The sequence below is a fragment of the Triturus cristatus genome, chromosome 5_2 (assembly GCF_964204655.1).
Source record: "Triturus cristatus chromosome 5_2, aTriCri1.1, whole genome shotgun sequence".
Taxonomy (NCBI): Eukaryota; Metazoa; Chordata; class Amphibia; order Caudata; family Salamandridae; genus Triturus; species Triturus cristatus.
This window is the reverse complement of record NC_140588.1, coordinates 1078628746-1078645847: the sequence shown is the minus strand read 5'-3', so window position 1 is coordinate 1078645847 and position 17102 is coordinate 1078628746. Positions and strand designations below refer to the sequence as shown.

The window sequence follows — 17102 nt, the reverse complement described above, 5'->3', positions numbered from 1 at the left end:
TTCCTTCTCCCCCCCTCCCACAGAACAGATTATCCAGGTGGTAAAAACGTCAAAATCAGAGGCTGCATCCGACCCTTGTCCTCCTAAAATACTGCACCTGGTTTCTGATGTCATCTAGGTGTTGTATCCCGACCTATCTCCAGTCTACCCTTCCCAGCTAAGGTGCTGAAGAAAACACTACATGCAAAGCTCACTGCATTTATGTCCTCCATGGACCTTCTAGATCCCTCACAATATGGGTTCCGGGAGGGGCACAGCACTAAGACAGCTCTGGCCATGGCAGCAGAAGAATTAAGAGCAATGCTGGACGCTGGGGGGTAAGGCCGCCCTCATTTTGTTAGATCTATCGATGATCTTTGACACAGTGAACCATGAAATATTAGCCAACAGGCTAGCAGAACTGGGAATCAGAGGCATCGCCCTTAAGCTGCTGACATCATTTCTCTCCAATAGGGTTCAATTAGTAGAGTCCGGAGCCTTCTCGTGCGAGCAATTTAAACTCCCCAGCGGGGTGCCACAGGGCTCGTCTCTGAGCCCTACGCATTTTAATCTCTATGTGACCCCGCTAGCTACAATCATCAGACGGCACGGCTTCTCTGTGGTCTCAGACGCTGGCAACTCCTAGTTAGTGGTGTCAGTCTCAAGCAACGCTGAAGAGACAGCTGGACGATTGAACAGCTGCGTGACGCAGTTAAACCCGTGGACGAGGTCCAGCTGCCTAAAATTGAACAGCGGAAAAACAGAGGTCCTTCTGTTAGGCACTGACACCTCCTTTTAGTCACCCAGGTGTTGGCACCCCCAGTTTGGGCAGACTTGCCAGTTCCAGTGCAGAAGGTATAAAACTTAGGGTTCATCTTTGATGACAAACTGACATTAAAAAATCAGATCAATACACTCACCTCAACTATTTTTTTCATCTTAAAAATGATCCTGAGAGTTCGCCCTTTTATCACGCCCGACTCCCTGGAAACACTTGCAACAGCAGTACCCTGTCCAGATCAGACTACGGCAATGCTTTGTACATGGGCATCCAGTTTCAGTTTCTGCAGAGGCTACAGCACCTCCAAAATGCGGCAGCTGGACTACTGCTGGATATCCCTAGGTCCCAGCCAGTCTCCCACTGTCTGAGATTCTTGCACTGGCTCCCAGGAAACAAGAGGATCAAGTTTAAATCCCAATGCCGAGCTTTTAAGGCACTGCACGGTGCCGGTCCGCAACTCCTGAAGAAACACCTGAACTGGTATGTGCCTTCCAGAAACCTAAGATCCGCACATAGCAAACTCCTACAAACTCCCAGGTTCAAGAAAGCTTGATGGGGCGGAAGAAACTTTTTGGTAGGGGCGGTCCAAACATGAAACCCGCTTCCGGCCTGCATAAAGAACAGCCCTACGCTGTTATCTTTTAGGAAATCGCTAAAAACCTGGCTCTTTGCAAACTACCATGTTAATCCACAGTTTCATCTGCACCTTACTGGATTCGCTGGTATCGCTGGTATCAGCGCCTAGATGCCCCTGGGCAATCATGCGCTATATAAATGCACAAATCAAATCAAGTTGGTCAAGCAGTGTTAATCAATGCAGGCATATATTTGGTGCAAGTTTGAGAAGCGTGCAATCAGTTGACAACGGGTGTGGGTGAGATCAAGCATCAACTAGACTCAAGAATCCCCTTGGGTCTTCCCATCTATTGAAAGTTTAGGAGTCCCTCCTCAGTTATAATTAATTTTAGTCAATTATCTCCTGTACGTATCTCCTTTTACCGTATCTGTAGCGGCTGGTTGCCCCTCCCCGTTCCACCGCGGGTGTAGTCCCGATTGCTGTGGAGGGAGTATAGCAACTTCCAGTGCTCTGGGGTTGGCGCTCTAGTTGTCACGCCTTCCCTTCCTTAAAGCAGATGCCTTGGCTGTCGCGCAGCGGACGTGTGCAGAAATACAGAGTTGCCGAGACCTGTTACTAGCTCTGTAATTGAATCTGTGCTCTGCCTTTTTTTAAAACTGCATGTAGATCGCTACTGTTCATTTAAAGGTTATCTCGCACCATTTTGCACCTTAAAACCTACATTTATATTGGTTAAATTGCTATTTGCACAAAAATGCTTCTGCAAGTATAGCGCTATTTTAATTGTATTTAAATTGTTTTTACCGTATCTGTAGCGGCTGGTTGCCCCTCCCCGTTCCACCGCGGGTGTAGTCCCGATTGCTGTGGAGGGAGTATAGCAACTTCCGGTGCTCTGGGGTTGGCGCTCTAGTTGTCACGCCTTCCCTTCCTTAAAGCAGATGCCTTGGCTGTCGTGCAGCGGACGCGCGCAGAAATACAGAGTCACCGAGACCTGTTACTAGCTCTGTAATTGAATCTGTGCTCTGCCTTTTTTAAAAACTGCATGTAGATCGCTACTGTTCATTTAAAGGTTATCTCGCACCATTTTGCACCTTAAAACCTACATTTATATCGGTTAAATTGCTATTTGCACAAAAATGCTTCTGCAAGTATAGCGCTATTTTAATTGTATTTGAATTGTTTTTACCGTATCTGTAGCGGCTGGTTGCCCCTCCCCGTTCCACCGCGGGTGTAGTCCCGATTGCTGTGGAGGGAGTATAGCAACTTCCGGTGCTCTGGGGTTGGCGCTCTAGTTGTCACGCCTTCCCTTCCTTAAAGCAGATGCCTTGGCTGTTGCGCAGTGGACGCACGTTGCGGGCGCGCTGGCGGCGCGCCAAAGGCGTGCCAAAGGCAAGCCTGTCTGCGCCCGTCCGCGACCAGACTGCGGCCGGGGCCAGGCATGCTGTCAGTGAAGGAATTTCAGAGGTAAGGATTGTGTGGTCGCGAGAAGATCTGTGGGCGCTCAACACGGATGCTGTGTGTTGCGCTCATAGGATAGACCTATGGTCTGACACCTTCCCTCAGACATGTGGGGCTTGTGGGAAATCTCTGGGTGCGAGGGGCAGTGGGGGGGGAGGAGGTGTATACCAAGCCCAGGCCACTCATTAGCAGAGGTTTCAGAGCTGGCCTCCTAAATTGTAGATCCCTACCGAAGCATGCAGACGACATTTGGCTGCTATTGGAAGGTCATGAGAGGGATGCTCTGTTTCTAACAGAAACCTGGCTTAATGAGGACAATGTGACCGCCATTGCGCTGGCGATACCCCCAGGTTACAAAATGTGTTTTTCTAACAGGGCAGGCGCTAGAAGAGGAGGGGGGGTGGCTGCTATATTCAAGGAGCAGTTTATACGAACATCCTCTGCCCCAACCCTGATTCCGGGACTGGAGGGACTACACTTTTGCCTTCAGGTGGGACCTCAGCTATCACTAGCGGGACTAGTTATATACCGCCCTCCTGGTGGGGATGAGCCCAACCTGACAGCTCTGTTGGATGTGATCGTGCAGAGTTCCCTCCTTCACCCTCATTTCCTCACAGTTGGGGATTTTAACATCCATGTGGATAAGGAGGGTTGCGCCCCTGCAGAGACATTGAGGGCCACATTGAATGCAGCCAACTTGAGACTAATCAATGATGGCCCCACACATAGAGCGGGTCATACGCTTGATTTAATTCTTTCCAACATTAAAAACGTGACGATGGAGGCGGCACTGCCACTAGCCTGGTCTGACCACGCGCTCATTCCATTTAAAATAAATCTAGCGGCGGATAAACCTGCGACAAGCAAGTGCTCCTTTATGAGGAGACAATGGAAGAAGCTAGTCCCTGCCAATATGGGCCCTGTGTTGGCTCAGAATAAACCAACTCTAACCTCGAATGCCAACACTGATGCACAGCAGTTTAATGACTGGATTGGGAACATGGTGTCGTCCATTGCCCCAGCAAAACGCACAATGTCCAAGAGGGAATCCCCTTCCGCTCCCTGGTTTTCGCTGGACCTTAGAGTAGAGAAGGCAGCGTGCAAGAGGCTAGAGAGGCTCTGGAGGGTAAATTACGGGACCCTGGAAAAAGCCCGATACAAGGAAGCCTCCAAAAAATTGCAGAAGGCTGTTAGAAAGGCTAAAAAACAGTTCTTTGTGGCATCGATTCAGCAGGCAGAACACTCAAGCAAGGAAATTTTTAAGGTGGTTCAGTCCTTTTTCAAACCTAGATGTATTGAGAGGGAGGTACCTCCGTCGGTCACATTTTGCGATAGCACTTCTGATTTCTTTGACCGAAAAATTAAGCGAGTTTATGAGTCCTTCGGCCCTGAGAGGAGGACGGTGAAGACAGATCTGGTTGTCAAAGAGGTGACTGGTGATTCTTTGGCTCAATTTCAGCCTATAGCTCTGACCTCGGTCATGCAGGAATTAAGACGTTGTAAGTCAGGGTCACCTGACGACCCCTGTCCACCTAAGCTTTGGAGCATAATGGCTGACTTTGTGGCTCCCACTTTACAGCACATCTGGAATTCGTCCATTTCCTCCGGGGTGTTCCCGGAGATATGGAAACATGCCACCCTCCTCCCATTAAAAAAAAAACAAATGGGGACCCCACGGACTTTAGTAACCTTCGTCCAATTTCTCTGCTGGCTGCACCGGGCAAAATGCTTGAGAAAGTTATCCAGCGGCAGCTAAGTAAATTTACGGAGGAAAATAGGATACTGCACGAAACGCAGTCAGGTTTTAGACCCGGTTTCAGTACCGAGACAGCTCTGATTGAGGTGGCTGAATCAGTGAGGTGGTCGATGGATTCGGGAGACTCAGCCATGCTGGTGCTCCTGGATCTATCGGCAGCTTTTGATACGGTTGACCACGCAGGGCTGTTGAAGCGACTGATAGAGGTAGGCCTCCAAGACCAGGCGCTGGGTTGGATACAGTCGTATCTGACTCAGAGAACCCAAAAGGTGGCATTGGGGACCGTTTCTTCAGCACCTAAGGTTCTCAGTTGTGGCGTCCCTCAGGGTTCGGCACTTAGCCCATTATTATTTAATATCTACCTGGCTCCGCTTTTTACGTTGATTGCCAATTGGGGGGTCAAGGCAATCTCATATGCTGATGACACCCAACTGGTGTTTCCATATTCGGAGGTGTCAGAGGCAGCCTTTTCAAGCTTCAAGGGCTGTCTTCAAGACGTCGCGCGTTGGATGAACACCAACAAATTGAAACTTAATGCGGACAAGACGGAAGTGATTTTCTTTGGAAAAGGTTCCTCTCCCCCATCTGAGCTTTGGTGGCCGGCAGCGATGGGACCGGCCCCTTCGCCTAGCCAAACGGCAAAAAATCTGGGCGTGCGTTGGGACGATAACCTGTCCTTTGCCTCGCATATCCAACAGGTAGCTGGATGCTGTCTAGGCAAGTTGAGGAATCTACGGAAGATTCTGCGTCTTTTACCTGAGAGTTGCCGAAAAACAGTAATCCATGCTACAGTAACATCAAGACTGGATTACGCTAACGGCCTCTATCTGGGCTTGCCAAAGTACCTAATTCAGCGATTGCAAATGGTCCAGAATGCGGCTGAGAGACAGTTAATGCGTATTCCATTTAAGCATTCAGTCTCTTCGCACCTTCTTTCACTTCACTGGCTACCAGTAGCCAACAGGATCAAATTTAAGGTACTCACGCTGGTTTTTAGATCTCTGTATGGCACCTGCCCAAACTACCTGAGAGCTCGGTTGCCGAGATATACTCAGGCCCGCTCCCTTCGCTCCAACTGCCGCGTTCAGCTAGCAGTTCCACGAACAAAAAGGGCCCGGCTGGGAGGAAGAACCTTCTCGGCCAAGGTGGCGGCGCTATGGAATTCCCTGCCCCCTGCGCTTCAGCAGGCCCCCTCTGAATCCTGTTTTAAGCAGATGTTGAAGACCTGGCTCTTCACCCAACCGCGCTAATTGCTTAAAATTGGTCTCTGTGTCTTTGCCGCTCCTAGCGCCGGGACACCTCCTTGTGAGGTAGCTGTTCGCGCTCTAGAAAATGCTGTATTATTATTATTACGATGTGTAATAAGAATTTAACCTGTCCTTGACTAGGACATATAGTACCACTAAGCAGCCGCTGCAGGTAAGAGCGATGGGGCTGGTTGGGGGGGATTTCGAGAGAAGACCACGAGGGAAAAATAATTATTTATTTAAATTTCCCTTGTGGTCGTCTCTCGAAATCCTCCCCCAGCCGGCCCAACCGCCTCACCGCTCTTACCTGCAGCGTCTGCCACTAAGATGACTGGGACCCTGGCCCACTGCCCGCTAATCGTCAACCATCTCCCTGCCTTACCTGATGTGGTGCTGTGCCACACAAACCTATGTCTGGATCTCAGTAAGATTGTCAACCTCCCATCTAGGAGGGTGGCGAAACACGGCATTGATAGGGAAAGTTACAGTATTGATTACAATATTGCTTTGTCCAGAGAAGGTGAATCTGCTGCAGGAAGCTGATATCTGCCACAATGTCTTAACGAGAATCGGCCACACCCAGGAAGTGTCCCATCAGGAGAGCCGACCCCCCTAGGTAGGGAAAACACACATGGGGGTTCAAACCTACCTGGACAGTGCACACGCAGATGTACGTACCCGGCCACTCACCTACCCCAATTTGGTGGTGGTGAACAGCCCCCTCAGGGTTGGCTATGGAGTGCGACCGGTCACCCTGAGTGTGAGACATTTTTGACAGGCAGCACTTGCCCTGGGTATGTGATGTACCTTTTTACGGGACACTCACAGGTACAACACCTAACCCAATCAAGTAAGCACCCTATCCTGACATGGGCAGGACGGGCGCGTGCACTTACCCGTTTCAGTACAGTGTGAAATTGCACGGAGTCCTAAGGTCATGAAAAGAGAGTCGGCAAAAACCAGGAGGACAAAAAACATGACGTCTTACGGAAATCCCCCTAGGAAGGGCCAAGTCCAACACAGCTCTCCCAGGAGTTTGTTTGGTTTGTGGCGGCCTCCGATGTTGTGAGTTGCTAGGGTCAGCTTAGAGGAATTATGTGACCTCAAGATGTGTGAGGGATTGGTGCATTGTGTAGGGTCGCCATAATGGCATGTAAACCACGGCTCCACACCCCAAACATGAAGCATTCAGAGCCTATAACAAGCTGGGCGGGGGTAACTAAACTTATTTACAGTGTAACTTACAACTTCAAATCAATTTTGAATGACTTCCCTGTCCCATCTCCTAACACCCCAAACCAAGTGGTGCAGGTTATCGACAGTGAAAGAGGGGGCATTAGCTCTGACTCCCAAAATCACAATCTGTACCCCACCCTCCTGCACAGACCCGGATCCCAGGCACAGCATCAAGGTGGTCTGCTGCGGAGTGGCTCATACTTACAGATAGGTGTGTCCAAGACACTACAACTAGACTCCCTATGCCCTGAGTAGAAGTATCTGCAGAGATCCGTCCTATCCAGAAACATCTCCAAGCTTGGTGTAGGTGCACCACGGCCCTTTATCATCTATCGTTGGTATGAATGTATTGTTAATGTTTACTATGGACGTTAATACCTTATACATACTCTGATCTTTTAAATATCATTGATGTTTCAGGGAGGAGGTGTGACCAGAGCTGCTGAGGTTTCTGCCTGGGGTCCCATGTTTGCATCCCGGCTTCAGTGCTTAGTTTAACATTGTGTGATTCTGGGTAAATCACTCAATATCCTTGTGCCTAAAAAATGTTTAATGTGCATCTGCTGTCTGGAATTTGTTTGTGCGATTTCCACTTGATGTGCATGATCTCGGAGAAGGACCCCCAAGCCCCCCGCCCCTTATCATGTAACGCACAGCGCTCGGGTTGCTGCATGAACACCAACACAGACATACATGTCTGGTACGCGATACCAATCGAATACTTTACATGCCATTGTTTCCTACCATGATTGCAAATGCCGTGTACATATGAAGCGTGTTCTGTGCCTTTGCACCTTTCGTCGGGTTTCAAGTATTTAAGAAAAGAGGGTGCAGGTGGCTCAGAGGTTTTCCCATGGGTTCCTCATCAGAGATGGGAAGAAAATTATTTGACAGCAAAGAATACTTTTGTCGACCAGTCAACAAGTGTGATTTAGATAATAATTTAGTATAAAAGCCCACCTATATATTAAGTAGTTTTAAACGATTAAACCACGAGCTGCAGAAGAAAAAAGTTGCTCAATGTATTTGTCTGTATGTCTTTTACATATATATGTGTCATTACCTGTCACTCAAGAAAGGAAAGCGCAGGTTGAGCTACTCTGAAGGGACAGCCCAACAACACATGAACATGGCACTGGATTGGACAATCTTCTGAGGTTGGTGGGAGGAGTTAAATCAGAGATTCTGGGACAACTGCTGCAGCCCCCGCCCAAAGTGAAAGCTGGGCCCCATGATCCGGCCCAAGATGGCGACCCCCGGTTCTGCGGTCAGGCGTACAGGCTGAGCTAAGGAGTCCCAAGGAACCCCCCTCATAGCAAGCACCCCAGCACCAAACGCGAGAGCGTGCAGCGGAGATGGGGCATGCCTGACCGTGGAGAGGTACCGTGGGACTGGCGGCCCAGATCACTGTCGCATCACCACAGGCCAGAGGGTCCGGCTACTATGAGCAAGAACCTCAGAGACAGCAAACCACAGGAGGTCGGCGCCAACCTCTGGTTAGAAGCTATGAAGCTCTGCAGCACGTGACCCCAAGGAGAGGCAGCAGCCTGTCTGAGGGGAACCCACCTGCCCCCCACCACGGCAGAGGAACTGTGGCCTGTAGCGCTCCTCGGCCAGAGGCACAGGAGAACCCCCACAAGACACAATGGGGGTGGAGGACAGGGCGAGATATTCTGATGGTGACCAGAAGTTGATGGGTGCATAGAAGCTGGTGGTGTGCCCCCCCTAAAAATTGTGTTCTTGGGGGTGGGGGGGGAAGCTTGTCCGCTCAGTTCTGGGGATTTCGAATTGCTACACTCAAGATGGAGGCAAAGCATGGCCCCTTTCCTTAGTGTGCATGTCACACTGGATCCTCTTCGCCGTCGAGCGATACAGGAGTTTCGTGCCTGGGATTAGCGTCTCCTGGACCACAGAAGTGACCATCTGATAAGTGCATGACTTGGAGGTCTTGGAGCTTCCTGCCGTGGGCGCCCTTGGACAGATGAAGCCCCAAAGCCCTAGCCCCCAAGATAGATGCAACCCGGAGGAAGTCCTAGAAAATCCTCAAACACGCGGGCAACTGAAATGAGTCATATAATGACCAGAGGCAGGGGAATGTGAGAGCCCAAGGACCTTCCTCCACCGCCGTGCAGCAGGTAAAATGAACAGCGACAAGAAACACTTGTTAGCCTGCAGATTCCCAGGAGTACTTGGACCAAACTAGAATTGAAGACTCCTCCTGCTGGCATTGGGAGAAGTTACAGAAAAAAACAGTTATGTTGAGCTTGCAACATAAATTGAAAGACCTCAACAAGCAAGGAGACAGGTTGAAAACATTGGAAATGGGACTGGATGAGTCAAGTTGACTGCTGACCATGATATGCAAAGACATGGAGGATTGCTCGACTGAGCGATATCCACATCTGGGGCATTCCGTTAGTTTTATCTCACAAGGATATGAAATTATATGTTTCCGATCTCTTTGAAACCATCCTGCGAAACACAGGGAGTGACCAAGTAAGACTGGATAGAACACAGAGGGTCGACCCGCCATCTTGAAAGCGAGATCTGGTCCCTGATGAGTTAACCAGGGTGCACTTTTAGGAAGATAAAGATGCACGTCCGTCATGAACAAAGGCAGCTCTTTCTTTCTGGATCTTTCTTCGCTCTCATTGGCCAAACAAAGGTCATTTGAACCAATCATGGACAATCTTCAGAGTGTTTTTCCAGTGCGAAGGTAAACTTCTTTCACTTGCCTCTCTCATGGAAGGTTGCAACTATCTGGGTCTTGAGACTTGTGAGGTGTGTCAACTCACAGAAGGGAGAAAAGGAGGAGGGTGGGCAGTCATCACAAAATGACAAGTCGCTCACCCCACCACTTGCTAAGGCTACCAGCCGCCCGTAGTAGTAGTTAGGCTCTATATAGCTAGGCTGTGGATATCACCCTCTCTACCATTGTTTTACCACTAGGGCAATGATATGGATTGGTGCGTGCAGGCTGCACACGTGGTCTAAAGGACAGGAATTTGAGCCAGTGGTTTCCAGGGCTACGCACCAGCACTTAATTGTCAACACCGGTACATATGACAGTCTGACACATGGTGTCTAATTTAGAGATGAGCACAACAATAGATGTTTTATTATTAATACCTGCTGCCCAAGAGATTCCCCAACTCTGTGGGCCAGAGGTTGGAGTTCCAGGGGTTTGAGGGCCCTCCGATTAGGATCAATTCAGTTTTATCTGGATTCAGCTTCAAGTGATGGTTACTAGTTTTGTTTTGGGAGCGTTAGCAGAGGCAATGGGTGGTGACAGCTTGAGGCCTGATATAGTCTGCCTTGTCACACTTTTAGGAGTGTGCTGGTTATGTTATGTTAAAGGTATTTATTGAGCGCACGTGCACCAAGCGGTTTCATGGAGCTAAGATCTAGGAAGTGCTGCCGCTGAGAAGTTCATTCGTACGCCTGGCAAAAGAGCCAGTAATTTAAAAGCTTCCTAAATTGAGAGTACAAAGTTGTTGCTCTGGTATCAGGAGGAAGAGAATTCCAGAATGTTGGGGCCAGGACTGCCAAGCTTAGGGCCCCAGTTTCTTACTTTTTGAAGGAGTAAACTAAAAGGTTTGAGGTGGGAAGACCTAAGATCCCAGGTAGGGGAGTATCTCTGTCCCCAAGAGGAAACAAACGCTGGACATGGAGCGCTTTAAATATGAAGCATTCCAACTTGAATGCACTGCGTTCAGCAACCGGTAACCAGTGTAACCTTTTCATGATCGGGGTGACATAGTGCCTTCTGGGCTGGTGATAAATTAATCTTGTGGCCTGATTTTGCGCCAGTTGCAGTCTTTCGGCTTGGTATACTGGTATACCAAAGTAAAGAGAGTTGGCATGGCCAATGTAAGAGATGTCTAAGGCCAGTCCTACTTGGGTCAGGGCATCGGTGGTAAGAAATCTGTTGATTTTCCTGATCCTCCGGATCTGGAAGAAACAGGTAGAAACCACTGACCCAATCTGAGATTTCATCGACAGGCCGCTGTCAGTAGTGATGCCGAGGCTTATGATGGATCTGGACGAAAGGGGGGATGAACAGAACTACTGCTGCAGTGAAGAGGAGAAGTGTCCGAAGGGATCCAAACCTGGATCTAGAATGGAAGGGGGGATTCCCCAACTCTGGGGGCCAGAGGTTGGAGTTCCAGGGGGTTGAGGGCCCTCCGATTAGGATCAATTCAGTTTTATCTGGATTCAGCTTCAAGTGATGGTTACTAGTTTTGTTTTGGGAGCGTTAGCAGAGGCAATGGGTGGTGCCAACTCTAGTGACCTCCTGACGAGGGTTCCAGCACCTATTTTATTACAAATTAAGTACTGGGGCTATCCCTGGAAGTGAAAAAATGGATTGCCAGGTCCGTGTACAAGGGGCTCCTGAGGACCATGGACAATGGAAGGGATTCTCCATACTCCAGGAGGTACCACGGGTCGCATCCTTGAATTGGAACTCGCAATCTTAGGTGCTGTCTGGACTCAATTACCTACTGTTATGTGAGGGGAGGGTGGGTGGGATTCTGGATGCACACTGACTATACTTGCCCTATGATTGTCCTATGTCAAGCACTGAATGAGGTTTCGTCTGAAAACAATAAAAAGTAAAAACAAAAAAAAAAAGCCATACAAACAATATATAAACTGTGGCTGTAGTCACCACAATGTGAGTTATTTGAAAAGAACAGATTGGGCTGCACACATCTACACCCATTTTCAAACACGGAAGTTCCACTGCAGCGCAAAAAGTGGCTCAAACGTGCGAGGTGCTTTCAGTGGCATAGCAAGGGGGCAGGGGGAGGTCCGCCCTGGACAGCATGAGTTTTGGGGGCGGTGGCCTTTCCCACCTCCGCTCTTACCTGCGGCCGTCAGGGGCAGCAAAAGCAGGATTTGCCAATGTCCCCCCCATTACATGCGGGCGCCGTGGGGCAGCAAACACAGGGACCGCCACAGGCGGCCAAAGGTCTAGCTATGCCCCAGGGAGCTTGCAATCATTTATTATAAGCAATTGATGTTTCACACATGTTTGCAATGTGCTCAGAAACTGATGTTCATTTTAGTTGTGGTTCAGAGATGTTTGTGTAACACAAGGGTGGAATAAGGGTCGCTCCTTTCCCCATTTGGCAAAGAGCAAAAATAGTGCAAAAACACTTTTACTTCTTGCACCAGTGCAAACTTTGAGGAGTTGATAGTAAAGAAACATCCTCTTTTTTGGATGAAGTACTAAGCGTCGTATTTATCCAATACGGTGCATTCCTGTCCTTTACCCTTGCATTGACGCCATTTTGGCTGCCTAGCGAGAACGCAAGCACCTTTGCACCTTGGTGCAAGGGTGTCTGTGTTGCCCGCAGGATTGATTTTGTAGAGGAAGGGACAGGGACACCTTCCTGCTCAAAAACAATCTTGAGTGGCTTTATTCTCTTTCTATGTGTACTGCTGAATGCTGCACACATGGAAAGAGGAAACAAAGAGGAGAAATAAAGATATTTCTCCCGGTTATGCCCCACCTGGGAGGCGTATCCTTTTGGTTCATTGCCAGGTTTACCAGGTTTGGTAAATCTGGGAATGCGTCTTAAACCATGGGAGTTGTGTGGGACCATCCACGCACCGCCCGTGCAATGCCTCCCTTGCACAGAGCAATGTAACGCAGAGATGTGCACTGCATTTCATTACTCCATAATCTTGAGGCCCTTCAAAGCCAAGCACAATGGCTTTGCATAGCTTCAAAAATATGACTTTAGGTTTGCCTCGCTCTTGCACCACCTTGCGTGGCACAAAAGTGACGCAAATGGGTCATAAATATGGCCCTAAGTCTCGCAGACAATCCGCGGGTGCACCTTACTACCCCATGGGACAGAATGGTGAACTGAATTCCGTCAGAGGATTCTCCGCCAGGATTTACTGTTACCACCCACTCTAAATCAGTGCACGTGCAGGGTGGCGCTGGTGTGAGGTACCAGTAATGCATGTAAGAGAGCCCTTGAGCGATGCTTTGTAGGCAGAGCGGCTCACTGCTGTACATTGCGCGCAAATTGAAAGAACACGCTGTTATGATTTTACCAATGAGCTAGGCAATGGCTCTCTAAGCAGGGCCGGCATTAGGGGGGTGGGACCAGTGCAGCCGCACTGGGCGCTGACCTAGAAGGGCAGCACTGACCTGGAGGGAGGGGGGCGCTGTGTTTAGCAATAACTTATGATGTAAATACACCTGCGGCAGAGTTCCTTGTACGTCCAGTTTTCAGGCAGCAATAAAAATGTCAAGATAACTCTTGTGATTAATATTCCTGCTAAAGAGAGAGATCAACGTTTTATCTAGGGGCAGTTTGAACTCACCATAAAGTATCCCAGAGGGTTAATATGCCTGCTGCAAAGAACAGATCTGTATTTTATGTGGATAGCTGAATAGATTGGTAAATCTAGACTTTACCAGCACTTGAAAATAAATGAAACATATGTGAGAGAGGAGCTATGGAGAGATGAGAGACACTTTTTCTGGGTGGTAGTGAGTAAATCTGAAGAGGAGGTCATGGAGTGGGGGGGTGCCAAAAAATATTGTCACACCTGTAATGATTCAGAGCACCGGGCGCCAACAGTGCTGTCTGTTCCATCCTCAAAACTTGCATCCTGGAGATAGCGCCTGAAGGCTAGTGAGAACCTCAAGCCACATTACTGACACTCTGTCTAATTTCCTTTTTCAGGTGTGGAGTGCATCATTTTCAACAAGGAGCACATGACCTGCATGTGGAACAGTCAGGGAAGGCCGGAAGTGAACAATTCCCTCTTTTACTGGTAGGTGAAATATGACAGTCGCACCTACTTCCTGTCCAGCTCATGTCCTTGCTTTGTGTCTGCAATTCTTCCTTCGTTTTACAGCCCCAAAGTCCTTTCCATTTCTTCCATCCTCACTTCTTTGTCTCCCTGTTTGACCCCCGCCCCCCAGTCTCTCTGTGTGTGTCTCTCTCTCTCTCTCTCTCTCTCTCTCGCTCTCTCTCTCGCTCTCTCTCTCACTCTCTCTCCTAAAGTTAGACAGCCACTCAGAAGCAGAACAGTCCATGTCAGCCACTCCCTCATGGGATTATATACTGCACCACTGTCGTGCAAGGAATCACACTGAAGGAGTGAAAGGCACCAATGCCATGCAAGGTACCACACTATGGAGATGTAAGGCACCACTGTCTTCCTAGAGGCCACACTGGGGATATTTAACGCACCACTGTCTTCCCAGAGGCTACACTGGCGTTATGTGAGGCACCACTGTCCTCCTAGAGGCCACACTGTTGTTATTTAAGGCACCACTGTCTTCCTAGAAGCCACACTGGGGTTATGTAAGGCACCACTGTCCTCCTAGAGGCCACACTGGCGTTATGTAAGGCACCACTGTCTTCCCAGAGGCCACACTGGCGTTATGTAAGGCACCACTGTCTTCCCAGAGGCCACACTGGGGTTATGTAAGGCACCACTGTCCTCCTAGAGGCCACACTGGGGTTATGTAAGGCACCACTGTCTTCCCAGAGGCCACACTGGCGTTATGTAAGGCACCACTGTCTTCCCAGAGGCCACACTGGCGTTATGTAAGGCACCACTGTCTTCCCAGAGGCCACGCTGGGGTTATTTAAGGCACCACTGTCCTCCTAGAGGCCACACTGTTGTTATTTAAGGCACCACTGTCTTCCCAGAGGCCACACTGGGGTTATGTAAGGCACCACTGTCCTCCTAGAGGCCACACTGGGGTTATGTAAGGCACCACTGTCTTCCCAGAGGCCACACTGGCGTTATGTAAGGCACCACTGTCTTCCCAGAGGCCACACTGGCGTTATGTAAGGCACCACTGTCTTCCCAGAGGCCACACTGGCGTTATGTAAGGCACCACTGTCTTCCCAGAGGCCACACTGGTGTTATGTAAGGCACCACTGTCTTCCTAGAGGCCACACTGGGGTTATGTAAGGCACCACTGTCCTCCTAGAGGCCACACTGGGGTTATTTAACGCACCACTGTCTTCCTAGAGGACACACTGGGGTTATGTAAGGCACCACTGTCTTCCCAGAGGCCACACTGGGGTTATTTAAGGCACCACTGTCTTCCTAGAGGCCACACCGGGGTTATGTAAGGCACCACTGTCCTCCTAGAGGCCACACTGGGGTTATTTAAGGCACCACTGTCTTCCTAGAGGCCACACTGGGGTTATGTAAGGCACCACTGTCCTCCTAGAGGCCACACTAGGGGTATGTAAGGCACCACTGTCCTCCTAGAGGCCACACTGGGGGTGTGTAAGGCACCACTGTCCTTCTTGAGGCCACACGGGGCGTGTAAGGCACCACTGTCGTCCTAGAGGCCACACTGGGGGCGTGTAAGGCATCACTGTCGTCTTAGAGGCCACACTGGGGGCGTGAAAGGCATCACTGTCGTCCTAGAGGCCACACTGGGGGCGTGTAAGGCATCACTGTCGTCTTAGAGGCCACACTGGGGCATGTAAGACACCACTTTCCTCCTAGAGGCCACACTGGGGTTGTGTAAGGCACCACTGTCCTTCTAGAGGCCACACTAGGGGTATGTAAGGCACCACTGTCCTCCTAGAGGCCACACTGGGGGTGTGTAAGGCACCACTGTCCTTCTTGAGGCCACACGGGGCGAGTAAGGCACCACTGTCGTCCTAGAGGCCACACTGGGGGCGTGTAAGGCATCACTGTCGTCTTAGAGGCCACACTGGGGCATGTAAGGCACCACTGTTGTCCTAGAGGCCACATTGGGTGGGGGGTGTAAGGCACCACTGTCCTCCTAGAGGCCACACTGGGGGGTGTAAGGCTTGACAGATGCTTACTCTACTGCGCACTTGCTGTTGCTAGCGCTGCTGCTGGCGCTTTGCTTTTTAAAAATCCCGTTTTTTGTCTATTTGTTTTAATTTACCTTGCTGCACTTCTCCCTTGTTTTTAGCTGGGTCTTGCCCCCTCCTCATTCCGCACATAATTGGCTCCCTCACTGCCGTTTTGGCGGGCCTGGATCTCGGGGGTGGTTCACTGTGGGTGCCATTTTGGGTAGGGCTGTAATTGCAACTTTGGGCGCCATCTTGGAGCGTCCTCGCGCTCGCGCTGGGATTGGTGAGCCTACTTAAGGCGGACTCAGTTCTGAGCCGGCCTTGACAGATGCTTACTCTACTGCGCACTTGCTGTTGCTAGCGCTGCTGCTGGCGCTTTGCTTTTTAAAAATCCCGTTTTTTGTCTATTTGTTTTAATTTACCTTGCTGCACTTCTCCCTTGTTTTTAGCTGGGTCTTGCCCCCTCCTCATTCCGCACATAATTGGCTCCCTCACTGCCGTTTTGGCGGGCCTGGATCTCGGGGGTGGTTCACTGTGGGTGCCATTTTGGGTAGGGCTGTAATTGCAACTTTGGGCGCCATCTTGGAGCGTCCTCGCGCTCGCGCTGGGATTGGTGAGCCTACTTAAAGCTCCCCTCTCCCGCGCAGCGGGACGCGCAGGTGTGGACGCCGTCGCTTAGCCGGAGTCGTGCCAGAGTCCTGCCCGTCTGCGCTCGTCCGCGTCGAGGCAGCGCAAGGCTGGGCAGGCTCGGTTTCTCGTCGTGGTGTTGTATCGCCGATTCCGGTAGGTATGGTGTTTTACACACGGTCCGAGCTGCTGTCCATAAGGCGATTGTCCAGAGGAAGTGCCTGCAAGCCTGTGGACCCTCTAGTCGGCCCTTATAGCTGTGCCTGCAAAGGCTGGTCTCTTAAGAGCCCTACTAAAATCCGTTCCCTGGAAGATGCTATTCCTGTCACGCGACCGTGTGTTGCATCTCGAGATCTTCGTATTTGGTGCTTAAACATTAGGTCGCTGGTAAAACATCACCTGTCCATTTATGATCTGCTAGAGAAAGAGGACCCCGATGTCTTTCTAATGACAGAAACCTGGCTGCAGGATTCGGATTCTGCCATATTGAATCTTGCATTCCCTCAGAACTATACCGTCTTCACTTCCAATAGAACCACAAGAGGAGGTGGTATTGCCATGGCAGTCAAATCCTGTTTTCCAGCTGATTGGAAACCGTCGGGGCTACCTGCATGTGAAA

General features: G+C 50.0%; 1 protein-coding gene across 1 annotated transcript in view; it reads left to right on the top strand.

Annotated features, from left to right (window-relative positions):
- IL2RG (interleukin 2 receptor subunit gamma) overlaps nt 1-17102 on the top strand; it is a 308376-nt gene that overhangs the window by 74060 nt on the left and 217214 nt on the right. The window contains exon 2 of the mRNA XM_085608415.1: nt 13742-13832. Coding sequence (XP_085464541.1) covers nt 13742-13832 — 91 coding nt within the window. The remainder of the gene's footprint in view (nt 1-13741; nt 13833-17102) is intronic.